This window comes from Sparus aurata, chromosome 15, assembly GCF_900880675.1.
Source record: "Sparus aurata chromosome 15, fSpaAur1.1, whole genome shotgun sequence".
Taxonomy (NCBI): Eukaryota; Metazoa; Chordata; class Actinopteri; order Spariformes; family Sparidae; genus Sparus; species Sparus aurata.
In genome coordinates, this window is record NC_044201.1 from 30200847 (window position 1) to 30223387 (window position 22541).

General features: G+C 44.1%; 1 protein-coding gene across 2 annotated transcripts in view; it reads left to right on the plus strand.

The window, feature by feature from the left end:
- Nucleotides 1–22541, plus strand: part of hectd2 (HECT domain containing 2) — a 46912-nt gene that overhangs the window by 1720 nt on the left and 22651 nt on the right. The window contains exons 1-13 of one of the 2 annotated variants that reach the window (XM_030442863.1): nt 4817–5223; nt 5630–5771; nt 11330–11468; nt 11597–11699; nt 11969–12058; nt 12932–12996; nt 13208–13253; nt 16270–16379; nt 17404–17552; nt 17704–17827; nt 19214–19310; nt 19978–20085; nt 21513–21645. In XM_030442863.1, coding sequence (XP_030298723.1) covers nt 5732–5771; nt 11330–11468; nt 11597–11699; nt 11969–12058; nt 12932–12996; nt 13208–13253; nt 16270–16379; nt 17404–17552; nt 17704–17827; nt 19214–19310; nt 19978–20085; nt 21513–21645 — 1204 coding nt within the window. In that variant the 5' untranslated portion in view covers nt 4817–5223; nt 5630–5731. Of the gene's footprint in view, nt 1–4816; nt 5224–5629; nt 5772–11329; nt 11469–11596; nt 11700–11968; nt 12059–12931; nt 12997–13207; nt 13254–16269; nt 16380–17403; nt 17553–17703; nt 17828–19213; nt 19311–19977; nt 20086–21512; nt 21646–22541 lie in introns of those variants that run through there. The other variant, XM_030442862.1, reaches the window with a different exon arrangement.

Sequence of the window (22541 nt, forward strand, 5' to 3'; positions counted from 1 at the left end):
CCTCATACATCCTGCAGAATGAAGCACTGCAACCAAAACTACATATATCATTATCGAAATCAAACTTTTGCACCAGATGACACACACTTCATTCATATTAAAACATGTTGTCTAACCAGCTACACTCTGTTGGGCACAATGAAAAGCACTCTCATCTTTAGAACGCTTCGCCAAAATACTAACATAGTTCAAACTATAGAGAGTTATTCAGATTGTTCACATGCACAGAAATATTTGCAGATACACAAACATGTTGTTAAAACATTTATTTTTTTTATTTTCACCAAACAAGTCAGTGCAACGTGCACAGCAGATATATTTACGTCAGACTGAACAGAAATATGCTCACAAACAGTAAACTGAAAAAGAAAATTGCAGAAACAAAACGCGACAATGTGAGCCATGTTTGATGACATGATCAGCTAAAGTTTCTCTGATTTCATTTGAAGGTTGTTGTCTTCTTTGAGCTCCTCTACCAGCTCTACCTCTCTCTCCTCCTCGTCCTCTTTCTGCAACGTCTTCCATTGTTGTTGGAAAAAAAATCCTGATTTCTGATTGAAGTGGTAACAATTAACAGTTGTTTGGCCGGGTGGCACATGTAGCTCATGTCGTGTCACTTTGAATGGCAAACATGTGACTTTCTGTCAGATTGTTGTGTTTTATGCAGAGAACCGTGTTCAGTGCATTTAAAAAGTGACATTTTGAATTGCAAAATGTGTGTAAAGCAGAAAATGTGTGTGTCAGTTTAAATATTTGTGTCAAATGTCGGTTTTGGACTTGATGATATGATATCCAGGTTTTCTCCAGCTCCAGTTATTATAGAATAATTATTCTATAATATATAAGAAATCCAAAACCTTGATATCATGTCGTTATCCTGATATGAGACTCTCACATTTTGGATTGTTATAAGCTGAGATGTGGTCGTTCTCTGAACTTTGAACCAGACTGTCAGACTTTATTACATCCACACAAAAATCTCATATTCTCACATTTTGTCTGGATATCTATAATCATCATTGCACTGTTTCAATAGTGTATGATCATGTGTAGTAGTTGTAATATCCATGTCTAATACTTTGAGGTGCAGGGTGACATCAGCTCCTCTCGTGCTCAGTTTGATTTTACACCATGTTTCTATATTTTTGTTGAAACATGCGTCGCTGTGAACGGATTCCTCCGACAGCTTGACGTACCACCATCACTCCATCACGGCTCCTTCTGCTGCTAAACTTGATTTAACACGGATTAAAGGTCATTTATTGATATATATTTGTATTTACGGCTGTTTTACATCAGAATGACGTCACACATGGACGCGATGCCGTCAGCGTGAGTGAGCTAAGAATCTGTTTCATACAGCTCCTGTCAGATTCTGTGGAGTTAACACTGAATGAATGTGTAATAAATCACTCTTTTATATTCTTCAGTTAGAAAGATATCCTCACGTTTCGTTCGGTCTTTGTCTTGCAGCGTACTTGATAATCAACAGATTTGAACTTTCTTGTTTCTTGAGATTTGTCTTGCGGTCAGATGAACACACGCGGCCGTGAACATCGTAAGATTAAATGTATTAATGTATAAAGTGTGTGTGTGTGTGTGTGACCCACATTCTCTCACCTGTCTCACACACTACACAGTGTTTGTTCTCCTGTAGGAAAAAGTGATGCCCTGTCTTACATAATGACTCCTGACATCAGCTCTCCAGCAGCGTCTGGTGATGTAATCCTCGTGTTTTTTTGAATGCATAGCAGTTCGCGGAGAGAGAGAGAGCTGCCGGAGTGTTTATTAGCGTGTTTTAAGTTTTGTTCTCGGTGTCACTTCGAACCAGCCCGGCTGCTCGCTTTGGTTGATGTCATCTCCATTGTGTCAGGGAACAGGAATGTGCAGATCAGATGGTTTTGACCAATAAACAGTCTGTCACTGCTCAGACCGACTCGCTGGTGTCTGGAAATGCCATAAAGTGGCTGCATGCGTTCTCTCCTCTCTCTCTCTCTCGGCTGCTGCTGCTTCCACTCATTCTCTTGATTCTTCCTCAGAAGTCTTCGGGCCCCTCGAGCTTGGATCTGAGGAAATTCAGGCTCAGAGGTTGGATAGAAAAAGGTCTTAGTTACAGCGGGCTGTCACTGTATCGCAGACCAATAAAAGTAGAAGAATTGAAGACAGCTGGCGCTCACTGAAGAGTCCGACTGTGTTCACCTGGACAGGAACGAAACCGCAGCTGCTGTTTCTGCACGATGGCTCGTTAGTAAGACGACTCTCTTAACGAGATTCTCTCCAGACCTCCGAGAGTTTGATGAAATTATTTAGTTCCATTGGATTCAGTTTAAAACTGGCTCAACAGACATTCATGAATTAATGTCTTCTGTTTTTTATTAACATCCTCTGATTTACAGAATGAAACCCAGTCAGGTCTGCAGCTAATTAGTGGTTTCACTAATGATTAATAGTTCAGTCTATAAAACAGCAAAGAGAAGTCTGTCGTGGTCAAAATATTTGCAGAGTAATCTCTGATAAATTGATCGTTCGTACCAACAGCTTCAGTTTCATGTCTGTGGAGTTCTAGTAGAGAGATTAACTTGAGTTTCTCAGGTAATGTTTCCTCAGTTGTTGGTTTAAGCTCCCTACATGCTTTATGATTCTGGTCCGTCCCAAACGAAAGGTGACGAGTTTGCAAAGTGACTTTCAGTAAATCTGTCAGATCACTGGGTGGCAGCTTGATGAGGATTAACTTACTGCACATTCTCCAACCTGTCTCTCTTTTTAAATCTGGGTTTACTACACGGTTGATCTGAATGCGTCCGAGCTTCCACCGCTGCCATGATGATTGACGTCCAAATCTGTAATTGAGTAACGGAGGAGATGACCGATAAAGAGCAGGAAACGGAGCTCGTCTGTCGTGTTTGTTCTGGTGCTGGTTTTTATTGTGTTTTGAGCCTGTTCAGTCACTGCAATGACTCATAATAACACTGATAACTGTATATCAGTAAATTATGACCTTAAGTTTGAGGAAAAGTGTTGTGAAACCTTCCAATATTTATGGGAAGGTTCCAGTGAAGCTGGTATTTCCAGTCTGTATAGTATCGGCACAGTCTTTCATGCAGATCACAGAACCAAACATTTAACAGCATCATCAGATATTCACAAATGAAACATGAGAGAGTAGGGTCGTCTTTTACAGACATTGTTCTCAGGCCGACGCTCTGATTCTTCCCGACTGATCGGTTATACATTTACGATCCAGTTTGGTGAAGATCGTTGATTGTTGGTCTCGTTCGGTAAAATCTTTACTTTTAAAACACCAAAGAAAGTTTGATTAGTTTTTGAAAACAGCAATATTTCTCAGCTTTGATACAAACAGTCACACAATAAATTACAGCTTCTGATTAGAGTTTAACTGAGAGGGTGAGAAGCGTGTGTGTGTGTGTGTGTGTGTGTGTGTGTGTGTGTGTGTGTGTGTGTGTGTGTGTGTGTGTGTGTGTGTGTGTGTGTGTGTGTGTGTGTGTGTGTGTGTGTGTGGTTTCTCTCTGGATGACTGCATTTCCTCTCAGACTTGCAGACTTGGACAGAACTGACATCACAAGACTGGCGGAGATAAAACTGGCTGCTAACACTGTTCATTAGAGTCAGATGTGAACCGGGACTGGCCCGACTGTGTGCCGCTCTATCAAGAAAGAACACGAGAGGTTCTGGTCGGAGTTCCTTAGAGACTCACCTGTCAGTCAGCCGGTTTGTGGACAGAGAACAGAGTGAGGAAGCAAACCAACATTAGACGACCCAGAAGTCTGCAGCCAGGCTAGCATGTTAAGCTAATCAACAGGCTGATGTTGAGCCGTTATCATGTTCGTCAAGATCCACATCTTAGTGCAGTTTATAGCTAATGAGCGCTGAACATAAAGCACAGTTAATGCTGATGATCGTGTCAGTCACACACATGTTTACATGCTCATCATCAGCTGATCTCCAGCTCACAGCTGATAGGTTCACGGTGTGTTGACAGGATGTAACAGACGTGTGTGTTCAGCAGATGCCGTGAGGACAGCGAGCGTCTGAGGTTGTGGCGTCCAGATGAACATCGTGTGAATCTCCCTCTGATTCCTCGGATGTCGTTTCTTTTGAGTGATTTCAGCGGTTTCTGTTGTCGGACCAGCGTCTGGATTCATGCGTTCACTCCGTGTCAGTGTCGTCAAGATGTGTTTGATCTGATGAATGAAAAAACAAAAACCTGTTGTCTCTCATTAACACTCTGGCAGAGAGACGAAGGCTTCCGTCCAAACTCCAACACAAACACATGTGTTCGTGTCATAACTCCTCCGAAAACACAATCTGTCACAGACCGTCTGAGGTCGACGCTTCAGATACAAACAGCCCTTTGTTTTCTCTGTTTATGTGTGTGTGTGTGTGTGTGTGTGTGTGTGTGTGTGTGTGTGTGTGTGCGTGTGTGTTTGTGTGTGTGTGTGTGGGTGTGTGTGTGTGTGTGGATGCCAACTCTCATTTCTCTGGAAACTGATTCATTCTGAGCAGCCGATTGAACGTCTTCCTGCTCCTTCTGTTCTGCAGCCCCTGAACGCATCACGGCTGGAGTGTGTGTGTGTGTGTGTGTGTGTGTGTGTGTGTGTGTGTGTGTGTGTGTGTGTGTGTGTGTGTGTGTGTGTGTGTGTGCGTGCGTGCGTGCGTGTGTGTGTGTGTTGCTGTCAGGAGCGGCTGCTGTACATCTGTTGATCTCTCTCCACCTCCTCTTCCTCTTCCTCCACCTCTCATCCCTCCTCTCCATCTATTCTTTTTCTCTTCCTGTCTTCTGCTTTGTTTCCTCTTTTTCTTCTGTTCCTTCCTTCATGATTTCCTGCTCTCTTCTCCTCCTTTTATCCTCTTATCATCACCGTCTTCTCCTCTCTTTTTTCATTCACTCTCATATCCCCTCTTCTCAGCCTCGTCTCACTCTATCCCCCTCTCTTTATTTGGGGGGGTTTTGTAATATCCATTTTCTCCTCCTTTAAATCCCTCCTTCCTCTCCTCTTCACGTCTTCCTCTGCTGGCACTTGCAGCTCCTCTGCAGCTTGCAGAGACCTGAAACCCGTCTGAACCACCAGCGGGACCAGACGATGATTAATGACAACTTTTTTTATTGCATTTCATGTTAGATCAGTTACGTTTTTGGTGATTTTCTCATTGTCTGTTCACGCAGCTGAGAGTCTGGACTGATTTAAGAAGTTTCCATTTCTGGTGAGGAAACATCGGCTCGTGGATTTATTCTTAAACTTGGTCAGGAGACGTTTTGTGTTTGAGATGTTTTTCTAAAGCAGCACTGGTGTTGACATCTCGGCCTTCTTGCCCTGTTTGTCAGTAATAAATGTTCGATATCCTGAGCTGCAGTGTCTGAATGGATTTCATTTATATTACTGCCGTGTTTAATATGTCAATATTATTGATATCTTTGGCTGATCACCAAAAATTGGTCCTCACAGTCAGCCGTCTTGTTTGGTTGTTGGCCTTCTTCAATGGCTGACTGACTGTGAATGTTTGGGGAGTTTCACTCTTTCCAGTGTTTCCCTCACAATGTTTAATCTAAATATGTGACACATAAATGAATGTTTTTCCTCGTTGTGATGATGTCATCTTCCCGCACCAGGGTTTTGGGCGAGGAGCGAAGCAGCCGTTTCCGTCTCTGGGCACCTTCATCTCCACTCTGAGCCAGCGGAGGGAGGCAGGGGTGAGGGGCTTAGCCGGCGGCATGACGGGAACCCTGACCAGCACCCAGTGGATCCGACACGGTGAGTTCATTATTCTGGGTTGAAGGGAGTGACGTCACGTGTGGAGGCTAATGAATGCAGTCATCTTGCAAATGGTACAAAGATGGAAGGATGGAGGTCGAGAGCATCCTCCTTTCAGTCACACAAATGTGGCTCAGGGAATCCTTGAAACGATGCGAGTGAGACTGGAAACAGCCTCATTAAAGGGATATTCCGGTGTGAATTTAATCCATGGTCTAACACACCATGAAACTGTGTTAGACTCCCTCTCGAGAGATCAAGTTAGCAGACCGCTAATTTACGGAGTTTTATCAACCTCAGAAACGACCGCACGACAACAATACACTGCAGTAAATGGATCCAAATATAAACCGCCACCAAAAAGCCACAAATAATGTTCAGAACAGCACCAAACTTCAGCAACAGTACAAATAGGGTCTCAGCACATAGTCCGGGGCAGCTAACCTCCGCTAGCTTAGCTGGATTTCTACTGAAAAGCTGACTAAATTTACCACTCTTCTGCAGCAGCTTCTTGTTGACGGGAAGTCCCGACGAGTCGATTACCGAGTGCAGTAGAGTTCCGCGGCTCATGGATGAAAATTTATGATTATGACTCCATGGAAAAGCAATCAAAGTTCATATGTGTCTTACCTGCCAGTTTATAACAGTTATTATCGAGAGCGGACAGGGAAAAGAACGGAATTGAGCATTTCTAACCGCACTCGGTAATCGTCGCGTCGGGACTTCCCCGACCCGGAAGCTGATGGAGGAGAGTTGAACTCTGTTTTTAGCTTCACAATAGAAATCCAGCTAAGCTAGCGGAGGTTAGATGCCCCGGACTATGTGCTGAGACCCTATTTGTACTGTTGCTGAAGTTTGGTGCTGTTCTGAGCATTATTCGTGGCTTTTTGGTGGCGGTTTATATTTGGATCCATTTACTGCAGTGTATTGTTGTCGTGCGGTCGTTTCTGAGGTTGATAAAACTCCGTAAATTAGCGGTCTGCTAACTTGATCTCTCCAGAGGGAGTCTAACACAGTTTCAGGGTGATTTAGACCATGGATTAAGAATATCTCTTTAATAATGACTTGATTGGATGTGGAAATGTTGCTGTGTTGACTTTTTATTATTCTCTCACATTTGAAATAGTCAACTTCTCAACCTTCCCTCCTCCTGGTGTTTCCCTCTGCTATCACTGTTCTGTTGGCGCCCCTCTCGTAAACACAGCGTTAGCATCATGGCTGCTTTCCAAGTAAGAATCTGAGTTTGTCCTTGAAACCCTGTGAACAGAGTCAAACAGCCGGCAGTGAGAATAAGTTGGCAGGTTTTGAAGAAGGGATGCCGGTTCTGAAGCGTCTCAAACGTTTGGTGAGAGGAGACACGCGTCAGCGCCGGGAACAGAGTTTGTCACAACATCAGAGCGTCTCCGTCCGTTCACGCTCCGTCTTCACCTTCTTCACCTTCTTCACCTCCATCAGCAGCTTCTTTTTCATTTCCATCGTCACTCAGGGTTAGTTCCTGTTTGGGTTGTGTAACGGCAGACGAGCTTCATCTGTGCCTGAACCAGTCTTTACACAAGAGGTGTCATTTTCTACACTGTGACTTCAGATTTTACTCCCCGGTTCCTTCTCACACTCACATCGTCCTAGGGGTTAATTTCAAAGTTCAGTGTCATAAAACTGCAGTTTGAACGTGTGGTGCGTTCACTGTCTTTGTTCTTGTTTGAGACACCGCGGTCTCCGTCTGTGTCTCGGATGTAATGATGTGTTACTTCCTCTGTTTACAGTACGCCTGATGTATGTACTCAGACTGTGTTTATGTTGAGCTGCGAGAGGCGACGTCGTCTCTGGAATGGAGATGGAAGGGAAGAAGAAGGAAAGCTGTTCACGTCTTGGCGTTACAGGCTCAGTCTGAGGACGCTCGGGTCTCAGCTGAGTCGCAGTTTAAGCTCCTCTTCTCAGTTTTCTTCCTTTTCACCTTCACGGTTCAGAAAGATTCAAGAGCTGGAATCAAATCAGTGCTCAGAGAGTTCAGAGTCTCTGCTGGACCGCGATTGGATATCCTACCTCCTCCTCATGTCTCAAGAAGAATGAAAGTTAATTTAGGTTTAACTGAATTAGTATTTTTTTCCTAAGATAAAGCACAAGAGACAGGAATTTAATAAAATCATAGAATATCAGTAATGACTGAAGATGACAAACGTGGGTGATTTGACCTTAAAGTGAGCGTAGCTTCCCGTTAAAGGCGAGGTTATTTCTGACTGCCGTGAGAACGCAGACCCAGCGGAGCGCTCACCAGCCCGCTTTGTCACCACGGCTACTGATGCCAGAATAATTATGCAAACCTCCGCCCCAAATGAAAACCATATGAAAGTGAAAACACTCAACACACACACACACACACACACACATCAGATAGTGTAGCATTCCTCGGGCCCGTTACAGCCGTCCGGCCCGTTTGGATAATCACCACAATTTGCTGTTTCATCTGTAAAGTATTACAGGAGGTTTGTATTTCCTTTTAATATTGTCAGATAGTGTTCTGTGCGCTGTGGCCGAGCCGAACACAGAACCATCTCAGCTTCACTTCAGGAGCTGAAAACCTTCTCCAGAAACACTGGCGTCAAAGTCCGAACAGTAAAGAACTTTATGGATCTCAGCAGGCGAACACCGGTTCTGCTTCAGACGTCTTTAACTTGCTAAAAAACTGAGATATGAGTCTTATTGTAGGGCGGAACAACAACTTCACTGTCAATTAATCTGTTGCTTATATTCTCAATGAATGACGTGGATTCTCTTTTCATCCAGATAAAGTGTTCATATTCAGATCACAGGTCCAATCCTCAGAGTATTAACCAGCTTGAACAGGTTCTGTCAGAATCAAACCGGTTTTAAACCTTGTGGATCAGGTCACGCTGTATCTGACGGTGGTTTTTCAAATTGTATAATTAACCTCATTGAAACGAGGTCCATCCGATCCCTTGATGAAATTAAACCTTGTCTGTGAAGTGTTTTGACTAATTAAATGCATTTCATCAAATCAACATATTCCTGTTAGCGGGAACAAACTCCTCGTGTGGTTTCCTGTCATGTTGTCGTGACCGTTCCTGGTAAACAGCCCGTCGTCGTGTGATGTCGAGGCCTCGGCAGGAACAATGAGGTGAATTAATGGATGGCACTCGATGACAACACTCGTCCTCAGAAGGGTCTGCTGGAGTAAACTTTGATGAATGAACAAAGATGAGACGGGGGAGGATGTCCTCCGAGGTCTTGAAGGTGACTCCTCTGATTAAAGGATGTCATGACAACTGAGGTTTGTTGCTGTCAGGACTAAATTGGATGACACACCAGTTGACAAAGCTGGAGTAATTAGGAAGGAGGAAAGATGGAAGATGGATGAGGGTCAGGATCCTGCTTGTTTCAGCTCTCATCAGCTCTTCTCGCCTTTTTTTTTGTCCTGGTGGAGTCGTTGCTTGACTTAATCAACATCAAATTTCCATCTGCTTCTAATTAAAACATGGCCAGGTGCTGTGGAACACGTCGGGTTTTCGTGCTCCCCTGACGATGACTCACAGCCAGTTTTGATGATCGTCTGATTCTTCTGGTGACACCGACGTCAGAAACGCGGTTTTGTTCCATGATGAGGTTTCTCAAAGAGTAAAAATGCCTCTCTCATGTTTTTTAAACATTTCATGAAACTAGTGACACAAAAAAATGATGTCAGTTATCAACTATGGAAGTTTTAAAGTGATTTTATTGGTTAAAAATGTATCTTAAGCCTTATTCACACGGGACTAGTATTACCTGGGGACCTCAAGTGATTTAGAAATTATCCCACCACGTCTGTGTTTCATGCGGCACATTCGCACAGGATAAGCGAAGTCTGTGCTTTAACTCGAATTTACTGACATTATCCCCCGGGTCGATCGCACCGGAGCCCTCGTTGGAGCAGCACAACGGTTAGATATGGATATTTTTAATATAATAACTGGTGAGCCTGTTGAAAGATGGAAAAATGTTCCTTCCTTGTAATCCATCGAATCATCTTTCGAGATTTCGCTCTTCTGATGAGCCTCCTGAATTTGCACCCAAAGTGCTGTCAAAACTTTTATTTGTAATTCCGAACGCAGCCTCCATAATTCTCGATGCGAAAAAGGCAGAAAAAGGCGTCGAAAACACAAAAAACCTTAAGAAAAACAAAAAACGACCCCAAATCACAGAGATGCCGATTCGCACGGGACTGATGTTATCACATGACCTCTGTGTTTGGTGAAATATGGTAGGAAATTTGCGTTGGAAATTTTACTTTACAAATTACAGACATGGCAGATTTGCATGGGACTAAGACCACAGACGACCTCCGCAATTATTACAAATTACTGGCGGTCCCCAGGTTATACTAGTCCCATATGAATTGGGCTTTAGTCACTTGTGATGTCACATGAAGCACCAAAACACTGCAGTTTCTCGAAAGGCCTATCAAGGCTCAGGCGAGTCAAGAGCTCATGTTAACACCCTGAACCTTACAGCAGATATACGAATGTTTACAGCCTGGTCCAAAAAACAGTTTTACTCTCTACTGTTTATCACCAGACTCACACAGCTGTACGAGGAGTGGATTTCTATCACAGACACTTGTGTTTTGGATGAACCAGCGACTCAAACCGGCAGACGGCTGCTGGCGTCGGCGATCACGAGTTGAGGAGAGTTCGTTTTTTTAAACCTTTGGAATTAAAAAGTGGATTCATCTTCACTTCTACCTCTCACCTCCACCATCATGTACTCTAACGCTCTCTAATCTGACTCCTGAATGGAGCTGAACATATTTTTATCGCAGATTATTTTACTCATATTTGACAACACAAACAAACACTTCGTGTTGATCACGTCGTCATTCATCCGTCTCTCCGCCTCTGTTGTCGTGTCCCTTTCATCTTCTGCTTGTACTATCTGTGCACGCCCCCGCAGAACGAGCACCCACAATGCACCTGCACGGACCCGCTGGTTGATATCGTTACTGTGGCGAGGGACACAATAGCGGGCTAAATATAAACAGAATGGATGGGCGGTCAGCCCTGTGGGAGGAGGGGCGAACACGTGTGGTTCTGTCTAACACAGAGCAGTCTGGCCTCTGTGATTACACACTGATTGAAGTTAATGTGTGTGTTTGTGAGTGTGTGTCGTTCTCACACTTTCACTGTCCGTCCTCTCTGTTTCTGTCTCGCTGTAGATTCTCTCAGTAGAACTGATCTTTGTTCCGCCTCCTCTTTTGAACGGTCGTCAGTACTTTGATGTGTCAGTCAAAGTGCCGTCGACTCGATTGTTTGATTCATTTATGAATGAGTTCTTGAATTGCTTCTCATCCACTATAAATCCAGTGAGCCTGAATCATTTTCTCTCTAGCAAAAATGTTAAATGTGGAGCTGAAATGTTAATTAAACAATATTCAAATTCATCTCGGTAAATGAGGACGCTGAAATAAAGCTCTTTGAATATCCTCACGTACAGTCCTGTATCGGGTTCCTGACTTATTTTGAACAACAGCGGGATTTACTGAGTGTTTTATTGTGTCTCTCGTTCAGGGAGAGAGCTGCCTCCGATCTGCAGCGATGTTCGTCAGAAGCAGCGGCTCTCCATCGACACTCTGCCCCCGGAGGTCAAAGCTCCGTTCCCCTCCGACCCCATCATCCCCCTGAGAACCAAGACCACCAAAGAGTTTCAGTGAGTCTCCGGCCTCCAAACAGGGATCAGAAACATCCGTTCTGTTTCCTGTTGTGTTGTTGTGTTGCAGCCAGGTCTGGTTTGTTTGTTTGTTTAAGCAGTGTGTGTGCGTGTGTGTGTGTTGTCAGAGAGGACATGGATCGTGCTGTCCATTCAGGCGACTGGAGGGAGGTCCGAGAGTTTTACCTGACCACCTTCGACTCCTTCATAGAAATCAACGCTGCCTTCAAGGTGGACAGACTGCACACACACACACACACACACACACACACACACACACACACACAGTCTGGCTCTCAGCTGAAGGCCTGTTGTGAGAAAACTGTTTTAAACGCTGTTAAAATTTCCCCAGACGCCATAACTGTTTTTTTACGATGGGAAAGCATTTTTTTTTTTTGCTGTTTTCCTCCGTTTTTTCTCATGCTCTCTCCGTCGCTGTCTTTTCTCATTGTCTCCCCTCCTCCCTCCTCTCTCCTCCTCTCTCCTCCCTTGTTCCCCAGCGAGAGGCGAATGGATCGTTTAACACCATAGACGACTCCGGAGTCAACGCCAAGTTTGTCAACGCTGTTTACGACGCGCTGCTGAGCACAGTAAGCGCGCTACAGCGAGAACACACCTACAGATACAAACATCCAGACAACAAAACAAAGGAAACAAGGAAATACGCCATCACACCTTGTGGACATTTGCAAAGAGTCTATGTTCCTGGACTTTTCTGCAAGGCGATGCCCATTAAACACACTACAGGGCACTTTTAATTGGTTATTAAACAGCCTGAGTTTAATACTGATGCCTCATTCCAGTCTCTAGAATAAATGCTAATGTATGACAGCACACCACATGGTTAGGGTTAGGAAAATATCATGTTCTGGCTTAACTGACCTGTTTTGGACCCAACAAACGTGGCAGGAGTACAGAGGTTTTGTCAAGAACACCTGATTTTGTTGCCACAACCACGACTTCTCCTCCCAAATATATACGACTGGAAATCGTCCAGTGGTTTCATGTTGATAATCAAGCTTTCTTGACGTTATTATTGAGCAACTGAGGCTGTTAGTTGTAGGTTCAGCTGTGGAGTTAGCAGCTGTGATAATAAAAGAAACATGGTACTAAAAATAAATTGCATCTTTCTTTAATTTGCTACCAAAATAAATAGACACTGTAGACATGAGTCTGTGGAAACTCTCTGATGTCATGACATTTAAAAAAAGACCAAATATTTTCCCTTCGTGCATCAGTTCAGTTTAGTCGGTGGATCTCACACCGGTGGAGGAAACACCTCACTTGTAAACACTTCTTCCTCTTCTTCACTGACCTTTCTGGTTACGTTAAGGTTAGATAAATATGGCGGCCACAGTTTCCATTTGTCTCTCTTTGTGGGTCTCTGACATTCAGGGATGTTGACTCAACCTTCTGATTCTGTCTATTTTGGATGTTGAATATGTGTTGGTGTGTGTGTTCAGCCTCAGGACATCCAGAAGTCGGTGCTGAAAGGGATCATCAACAGCCTGCTGAGGGAGTGGAAAGGGTGAGAGCTCTTCTCTGACGCATCTGCCTTTTCAAACTGCTTATTTTGTGATGTATTTGCAAAATGTAATTTTCTACCTAATCTCGTGTGGCTTCAAACTCAAATTGGATAATTTTGTTATTTGAATTTGCAGAATAAAGTTCTGTCTTTGTGTCCTCGGTAAAGCTACTCGGAGCCAGACTGACATGATTTTGTTGTGTTCTGTTTTCAGACCTCGGACAAAAGACGACCTGCGAGCTTATTTCATTCTTGTTCAGGTGAGAATGAAAATCCTTGAGAGACAGTACAGACAGTCGGAGGGCTCGTCTCTGTTACTTGCTGTGTTTGCTACTGTTTTGTTCCTTCCTCCACAGATGAGCATTGTGTTGTTGACATGCTCAGATTGTGTTTATTTCATTATTTCTTCTTGATTTTAGTGCTTCTTCTGTTGTTGAGCAGGCTGCTTAGTTAAGTCATGCAGTTATTTGTCTGTTTTGAGTGTTAATATGTCCGACTGTGTTGCGCTGTAGGGCTCCAGGCTGCACCAGATTTAATTTTGAGAATTGACTGCACGCACTCAGCCGTTCCTCTGTCTGACTTCTTGCTCTCTGCAGATTGAAACCACTATGCTACGCTTCCGTAAGACCGTTTAAACTTGGCTAGTATGCCGAATGGTGCCATGGCGTAGCCGGTGGAAACATGAGTATTGACTAGAACGGCCACGATCTCCTCTGGCGACCATATTGTGGTTGTAAAAGCAGCCTGGTGGAAACGAGGGGTTGGGATTGGGCTGTGAAAAACCAACACAATGAGGAGCAGAGTGATGCTTCCTCTGCAAGACTCCATGAAGCATGTCACCAACAATGTCCCATGAAGTATTATTAATGGTGCCCCGTGTGAGGTCACACACCAGTTTACCACTTTATTTCATTATTTCTTCTTGATTTTAGTGCTTCTTCTGTTGTTGAGCAGGCTGCGTAGTTAAGTCATGCAGTTATTTGTCTGTTTTGAGTGTTAATATGTCCGACTGTGTTGCGCTGTAGGGCTCCAGGCTGCACCAGATTTAATTTTGAGAATTGACTGCACGCACTCAGCCGTTCCTCTGTCTGACTTCTTGCTCTCTGCAGATTGAAACCACTATGCTACGCTCCCGTAAGACCGTTTAAACTTGGCTAGTATGCCGATTGGTGCCATGGCGTAGCCGGTGGAAACATGAGTATTGACTAGAACGGCCACGATCTCCTCTGGCGACCATATTGTGGTTGTAAAAGCAGCCTGGTGGAAACGAGGGGTTGGGATTGGGCTGTGAAAAAACCAACACAATGAGGAGCAGAGTGATGCTTCCTCTGCAAGACTCCATGAAGCATGTCACCAATAATGTCCCATGAAGTATTGTTAATGTTGTAATGGTGCCCCGTGTGAGGTCACACACCAGTTTAGCACTTTTTAGAGTTGCGTACTGGAATTATTTTGCAGGTGTCGACCTGAACTTTGTGTTTTCTGTATCCACAGTAGAAGAAATGTTTGTCTGTGTCACAGCTCGTCTTTCTGTCCTCCTTCTTTTCTGTAGTGTCCAACATTGTTTACTATTCTATAAATATATCTGCAGTATGGTTTCTCTAACATCCATCTCCTTCTTTTTCCTCCCGCACTGCTTTTAATCTCCAATCTTTTTTTTTTCTTTCTCATCAGTGTCTCTCTGTCTCCGTCCTCCATTTTCTCATCGTGGGTTCCTTTATTTGATCCTTCCTCGATCTTGTTCTTGATCTCTCTCCTTCTCCCTCTCTCTGTCTCTCTCTCCTTCAGTCTCTGCAGTGTGATTTCCATATATGGTTTTGGGAATTAGAATCAGATAAAGACAGGAATCTACAGTAGTTCCACTGTGGTTCCATGCTCCATCAACACACACACACACACACACACACACACACACCCAAGCCAAATGTCAGATTTTGTCCCATTTGACTTTGAGGACTTGCCTCGTCTTCCAACTCTCAGGAGAATACAACCGCACACACACACACACACACATTGGGACTGGGTGAGGTCATGTTGGAGTTGAGGACTGCTGGTTTCCTGTCTGATGACGACTCTCCCTCCTTTATAGGCTCTGCAGGCAACACATTCATCTCCTCTCTCCCTCTTCATCTCTGTGTTCAGACTCTGTGAATGCTGAACGGAGTGAATATCTCACCCATCATGTCATTTGTTATTATTTTTACTGCATACAGAAACCACTTGAACAGACGGAACCTTGTGTTCTCTCAGTCGAAGTGAGTTATGTTTTTGAGGAAACAAAGAGAGCTGTTTAATCCGGCTTGAGTCTGTTCTCGCTGGCTGTTGTAGGACGAGTGATGAATCTTCGACCCGCAGTCGTTCTAATCCAGGCGTTGTCCACTAACTGTAGAAATAGTGGCACCATGATGTCACCCATAGGTCTCTGGAGGGCCAGTGTGAAGCCATCATCCACCATCTTGGCAGTGCATGACTCCAACTAACTTCTGGCTGGTTTCTGAAACATACTCAGCCTCGGGATATCGAGGGTTCCAAGCTAGTTAAGGCTAACAAGCTAGCTTCTGTTCACAAAGAAAGGAGGAACTACATTTTGTCTTGTGTTACTAAACAGCCAGAAAACCTTTTCTGTACATTAGCAGCTAGGCAGCAACAGCAGGAAGCAAAGGTGTGTTCAGAAGTCCAGTCTTCCTAACTCCTCTTCATGTTTCTTTAGATTCCTTTTTCAATTTAATGTTGAGACAACAATGTGCTTGTTGATCATGTTTCTGTTCCACCAACACGGCTGGAAATTATCCAGAGGTCTCCTTGAAAGTATCCAGTGGTATCACCCTTACAAATGTTGGAACGTTTATAATGAAGCATATGAAAATAAGGTCATAAACATGCTATTTGAATGTGGTATGACTCATACTGGAGTGATATGGCATGTACACACTCTGACTGCCAGCATTTTATTCTGGCACCTGAAGCAGAGTGTAGCCACATAACGATCGCAGAACTACCAGAATAAGATCCAAGTATTTTATTATGGTAGGATGCAGACAGGAAGCCCTGGAGGTCTGAGTGTGCTAATGAAGGACACTTTTTTAGTCCCAAATTGGAAACGCTCAACGGAGGGAACGGCTTTAAAAACTCCCAAGTTGTGATCCAGCATCACCAGCTGCATGTGTCCCAGTACAGCAGCTGGACCTTCTGAGGTCAGACGTCTCTATCCTGAATGTGTCAACGATATGACGTACTCGGTCGTGTGTGTGTGTGTGTGTGTGTGTGTGTGTGCAGAACCCTCAGTATTCGAGCACCAGCACCTATGTGATCTACGCCCACCTGCTGAGGCAGATCGCAGCGCTGTCCGAGGCCGACCACCACTTCCTGGTTCACTGGCTCAAAAAGTAAGTGTGTGTTAGTGTTCGCCGCTGATGTTGCCCAAGTTTCCAGTCTTTTCTCTTTATTGACCTGTTATTCTCGTCCCACGTATCCATCAGCAGAACCAGCAGATTTTTGTTTTGTTGCTGTATCGTATTTCACTCTTTTTCCCATAACTGAGTCTGAGGAACAGGCGATGGTGTGTTGAACAGATTATAAAGCCCTCAGAGGAAAATTTGTGATTCGAAACCGTGTAAATAACTCAGAGTATGTGTAGGAGTATTAAGTCCTGTCATCTCTTCTTTGCAGCAGCGTTGAGCACGTGATTGATCGTATGATGGGAACGTAAATTTGAAGTGTTTCCATCTCTAACTCGTTACTCTGGCTCACTTTCCTGATGCAAATATCACACACAGCGCTTGATTTTGTGTACTAAAATTATGTGGGTATCGTGTTCCCAGTTCTACAGTTAAAAGAACGATAAATATTCTAATCATATGTTGTCGGCAGCTGTATCATGCTGCTGATATTTCAGAGCTTTTAACTCAAAGCTTCAAACAAACATTTACACTACTAATAAAGACTAATTCCCATACATCATCTGTGCAGCACTCTATAACTCAGCAGCTGTTTCTATACATGTTAATTCATCATGTGAGCCACTTCTAGATAGTTTAATCAACTCTTGCAGGTTTTAAAACTCGACACATGTCCTACAGTTACAGATGTGAGCCAGCTTCTGTGCGTCTCTCTCGGCCCTGAAGAACGAGTCCTGTTTGTGGTGATGATTTACAAGCAAGCCGCTTCAAATTACAAGTTGTGTTTGGTTCCACTCAGATCCAAAAAAAAAAACCCCGATTTCTGCATCCAACGCTGTTATTTTTTTTCTCTCTTGAAGTTTAAGTGTCTATTTTTATGCGTGTGTATATTTCAGGATTTGTGCAGTTTGTGCAGTTTTGAATCTGCCAAGCTGCTGATGTTAACCAATATTAACTTTGTGTGTGTGTGTGTGTGTGTGTGTGTGTGTGTGTGTGTGTCCGTGTCCGTCAGGCTGTCAGCGAGGCGTTTCAGGCAGCTGGTAGAGCGCCTCCTGCAGTTCATCTCCACCCGTCTGTTTCCTGCAGAACCAGACGAACTGCCTCCTCTGGCCAAATGCTCCTGGTGGATTCCCTCCGCTACCAAAGTGCTCGGCTTGTTCAGTGCGTGTCACACACACACACACACACACACATACACACACTCTCACATCAGTTCAACATCTGGCTGTGTAATTATTGTATGTATAGTGTTAATAAGCCACTGATTATTCTCCCACGTTGACATTGTTTCTTCTTCCTCTCCGCTCCTCAGACGCAGCCAACAGCGTCTCCTCTCCTCCCATCATGCCTTTCACCGACTTCTACAACATCACTCTGGAGCACATAGACTTCATGGAGGAGTACAGGACCTGGCAGAACTACGGCAACTCAAATAGGTCAGCTATCTGGCCCACTTTCACTAAAATGACTGATTGTGTCAAGAGCTGCTCATGTAGCTGGTGAATAACAAAACCAAACATCAGAAGTGAAAATGTTGTTTGAGTTTTGGTGGAAAATGTGTCACGATGTCGGTCTTCAGTGCAGCAGTTTTTGTCGGCTTGCTGCTGAATGTGTTCCCACAAGTTTTAGTTGATTTACACTAATTAACCATCCAGACAGCAGAAGGTAGAAGAAATGTTGTGAAGCAGTGTGAAATCAAACTATGATGCATGTTCTCAATCTGCAGAATAGTCACAGAGGGAGAGAAGTCGGCAGCGGTTGTCTTTCCACGGCACAGCATGGCTCGGCTCGGCTCGGCTCTGTTGGACTAGATGTACTTTTGGTACCAGGTACTTCTTTCAGAGCGAGTTGAGTCGTGCCAAGCTTTACCCGGCAGTGGAAACACAGCGTACAGGTCCAAGAGAATACTGGTTTAAGAAACATCCGATCAGAGAGGTTCAGTGTGTGGCTGGGTGAAGGTTGTTGAAGTGTTCAGGAAGCTGGATTAATTCAGCAGCTTTTGGTTTGGTTCAGTTCTGCAGACTAATTGTTTAATCTATAAACTGTTAAATGATACTTGTAAGTTGCCGTTATGACCACCAACAGCCCCAAAAGCCAAAAAACACTCTAATTCAGTTTAATGCAGCAAATCCTCACATTTGAGTTGCATTTTCTGTTCTGTCAGCTGAGCGATTTGTTGACAAATGACTTCAGCGGTGGGTAAAAGGCACAAGACATCAGTGTGAACTCACCGCTCGATGCTACAGGATAATAAATGATGCAGCGGTGGAACAGACAAAGAGAAGCTTTTCCCAGGGAAAGTGTCTCTGGTCTTGCCTACTAATAGAGCCAGAAATGCTAACAGATGTGACGACGCATTAGCTTGACTAAGCGCGACCCGTGACCAAGAGTGATGTTAGCTCCTTTTGAGGATTCCTGAGAGTGAGACTGAGGATCTCCTCCTGAGCAGAGACAGAGGAACGTTCCCACAGCTGCACTTTAACCACCACCGTGGAAACGCTTTCAGAAGCCATGAAGTCTGTTTCACGCTGCGTCATGGCTCGTTAGCGTCTGATAAAGGAAATGGATCCAGAGTTTACAGTTCAAACGATCGTCTCTGAACGTCCCCTGGCTGGTGTGGTCGGGAGTTCTGCTCCCTTCGTGTTGGAGGGTGCAGATTTCAGAGGCTGCTCATTTGGATGAAGCCTATAATTTTAAAAAACACTTGAGAGTTGGTCAGGAATAAAGTGTTTTTGTTCTGCAGTCTATAAAGGAATATAGATTTTTGAAACGGATGAATAAAATCTTTTCAGGGTTATTAACTTTTCACATTTCTTCTGCAGGTTTTCTTTCTGTCAGTTTCCCTTCATCCTCTCAACGGTGGTGAAGAAAGCCATCATCCAGAAAGACTCTGAGCAACAGATGATCAGTCAGGCCAGGGTGAGACACACACACACACACACACACACACACACACACACACACACACTCCCAGAGAAATACACAAGTTTACTGAAGGTAACGGTGAGTTTCATGTGGCTGTAAGAGTGTGTCAGAGAGTGAGGAAGGAAGTCGGAGATAGAGACTAAAGCTAACGTGAATAATGCTTTAAAACATTCGTCACCTCAAATAGATTTCAGCACGTTTGACTGCAGGATAATTTGTGCTGATTCACGTCACTCATGTGAGTTTATCCGCCCATAAATCCATATTACTTTACTGCACATTAGCCAGAAGTTAGCAAGCAACAGCACACATCCAGAGTGTGTTTGTCTGTCTGTATGTTTGAATTCAGGTCGGACTGAACTCAGCACTCACCAGAGACTCAGGAGTCAACAATAGAGTAACACTGCTGCAGTCTGGTTGATAAACAGGAGTGAAGATAAATCCACTTTTTCTCTCGGTAAACAGCTCCAGACCAGAAGCAGAATCTGATGAGACTCAGAGTGTTTATTCCTCCAGAAGGTCTGGATCTGCTCCAGACTCTCTCCTCCAGAACCTGCTAGCTCTGAGCTGCTAGCTTCTTACGAAGAACTACAGAACGCAGACACATGAAAAACATCTCCAGACTTTGATTGTGAGTGTGTGTTTTTTTTGTGTTTCACAGCAAAGCCTGGTCAGTAAGGTTTCTCGCAGGCAGAGAGTCGACATGAATCTTCTGTTCCTCAACATTAAAGTACGACGAGCACAACTCCTCAGCGACTCACTGGATGAGGTTAGTACAAACACACACACACACAACACACACACACACACACACACACTCTTGTCACATCTGTTTCAGATGTGTTTTAAACCAAAGTACTCGTAAAAGCATGGATAACACAACAAGGACTCGCTGTATAAGAAAATAAGCTTCAGAGAAAAGTTGCATCAGAACACCTGAAGATGCGTTCAGAGACGTCTGCATGGAGATTTGTTTCAAACCAACTTAAAAGTCATTTCTTACTTTTCTATTTAGTTTAATCTGTTGAGTTTGTGCAGCGCTGCAGAGATCTCGGCTCTGTTCTCTGATATTGATGACTGACCTTTATGCTTCACTGTTTGCAGAACAGAACATCAGCATGTGTTTCTGATGTTGACTCCTGTTGCAGTGCTGGTGCTCACATTCCCCTCAGTCATCTGCTACAGGACACATTTGCTTAAAAATAGAAAACAGATTGCAGGGTATTGTGAAAGTGTGCACCATAATTACAGGCGCAACCTTGAATGACTTTTCTTATCTGTACGAGGTCACGAGCCAAATAATCCTGGATGATCCAAGTCGCCCTCCGTCCAAACAGTTCACGTTGCTTCCATCTGGCAGGAGGATGCTCTGACATGCATGAACGATAAGGACACTGGCTTAACGCTTTTATTTTGAAAGGGAGACTGAAGTAAAAGTATATAACAGTGTATTCGGCGCTCTGAGCTTTGCCAACAAATAAAAAGTTGTAAATTGATCTGATGAGGTCCAGGATCTGCTGCTCTCTACCCTGATCTTGAACAGTCAGGCCCAGTGTGGTGCCGGTCCAGTGCCAGATCTGACTGAACAGAACTTTTGCAGTTTAATCAGAGCGTATCTGCATATATTTTTCAGCAGTGAGTTTATACACCCTCCACCGAAGCACTGAGAAAAAGATAATGATGAAGGGAGGAGTTCTTCTCTCTGACGAGTGGAAAGTGGAAATTTTAGGGCGTCAGCATGTTGTGATGACAAACAAAAATACATTGTTAGAAATGTGTTTTGTAATGAGAGAAAAAACAGGCTAATTTGTGGTGTGGGAACACAGAGAGGGCGGTGACCATGCACAACTATTCATAAGGATAAAAAAAAAAATAGGACTTTAATGTTCTTCATTCATGTGTCGACCTCAAACACTCAGTCTAACCTAAACCTAACTATAAATCTGATGTGAGCCCTAAAATCTGAGTCTAAGTGACGTTAAATGTTAGTTTCTTAAGTAAGATTCAGCACAAATGTCTTTAGTTTCTGAAGTTATTTGGTCTGTAATCACAAAATGTTCATACTTGGGAGGTTTTAATGGAGCAGCTGTGTAAATGATGCAGCACAGAGTGAAAACAAACAACAGTTTGAATGCAGCAAAACATGGAAAACAATCTTTTGCTCAATCTTATCTGTTTTGTCTCTTTCTCCTGTAGCTGATGAGGAAGAGGTGCGACCTGAAGAAGAAGCTGCGGGTGACGTTTGTCGGGGAGGCGGGGCTCGACATGGGCGGCCTGACGAAGGAGTGGTTCCTGCTGCTGGTGCGACAGATCTTCCACACAGACTACGGTGAGACGCACTTCCACCTCACAGGAGTCACAGTTCAGGCCATCTGTAGCACCATTCACACTGGCTTGTGGGTGCAGCTTTAGTACGCCAATTCCCCGCCTCTGCCTCAGTGTGAGTCTCTCGGAGTTGGTGAGGGGTGAAATTTCGCTTTGTATTTTTGGAGAACTGAACCAGTGTGATTGGAAAAGCTGGCTTCGCGTATCGGGGGGGTGTGTTGATCGGACCGTCGTTAAAGGGCTATTCCAGTGTAAGTTTAATCCATGGTCTAAATCACCGTGAAACTGTGTTAGACTCCCTCTCGAGAGATCAAGTTAGCAGACCGCTAATTTACGGAGTTTTATCAACCTCAGAAACGACCGCACGACAACAATACACTGCAGTAAATGGATCCAAATATAAACCGCCACCAAAAAGCCACAAATAATGCTCAGAACAGCACCAAACTTCAGCAACAGTACAAATAGGGTCTCAGCACATAGTCCGGGGCATCTAACCTCCGCTAGCTTAGCTGGATTTCTATTGGGAAGCTAAAAACAGATTTCAACTCTCCTCCATCAGCTTCCGGGTCGGGGAAGTCCCGACGCGACGATTACCGAGTGCGGTTAGAAATGCTCAATTCCGTTCTTTTCCCTGTCCGCTCTCGATAATTACTGTTATAAACTGGCAGGTAAGACACATATGAACTTTGATTGCTTTTCCATGGAGTCATAATCATACATTTTCATCCATGAGCCGCGGAACTCTACTGCACTCGGTAATCGACTCGTCGGGACTTCCCGTCAACAGGAAGCTGCTGCAGAAGAGTGGTAAATTTAGTCAGCTTTTCAGTAGAAATCCAGCTAAGCTAGCGGAGGTTAGATGCCCCGGACTATGTGCTGAGACCCTATTGTACTGTT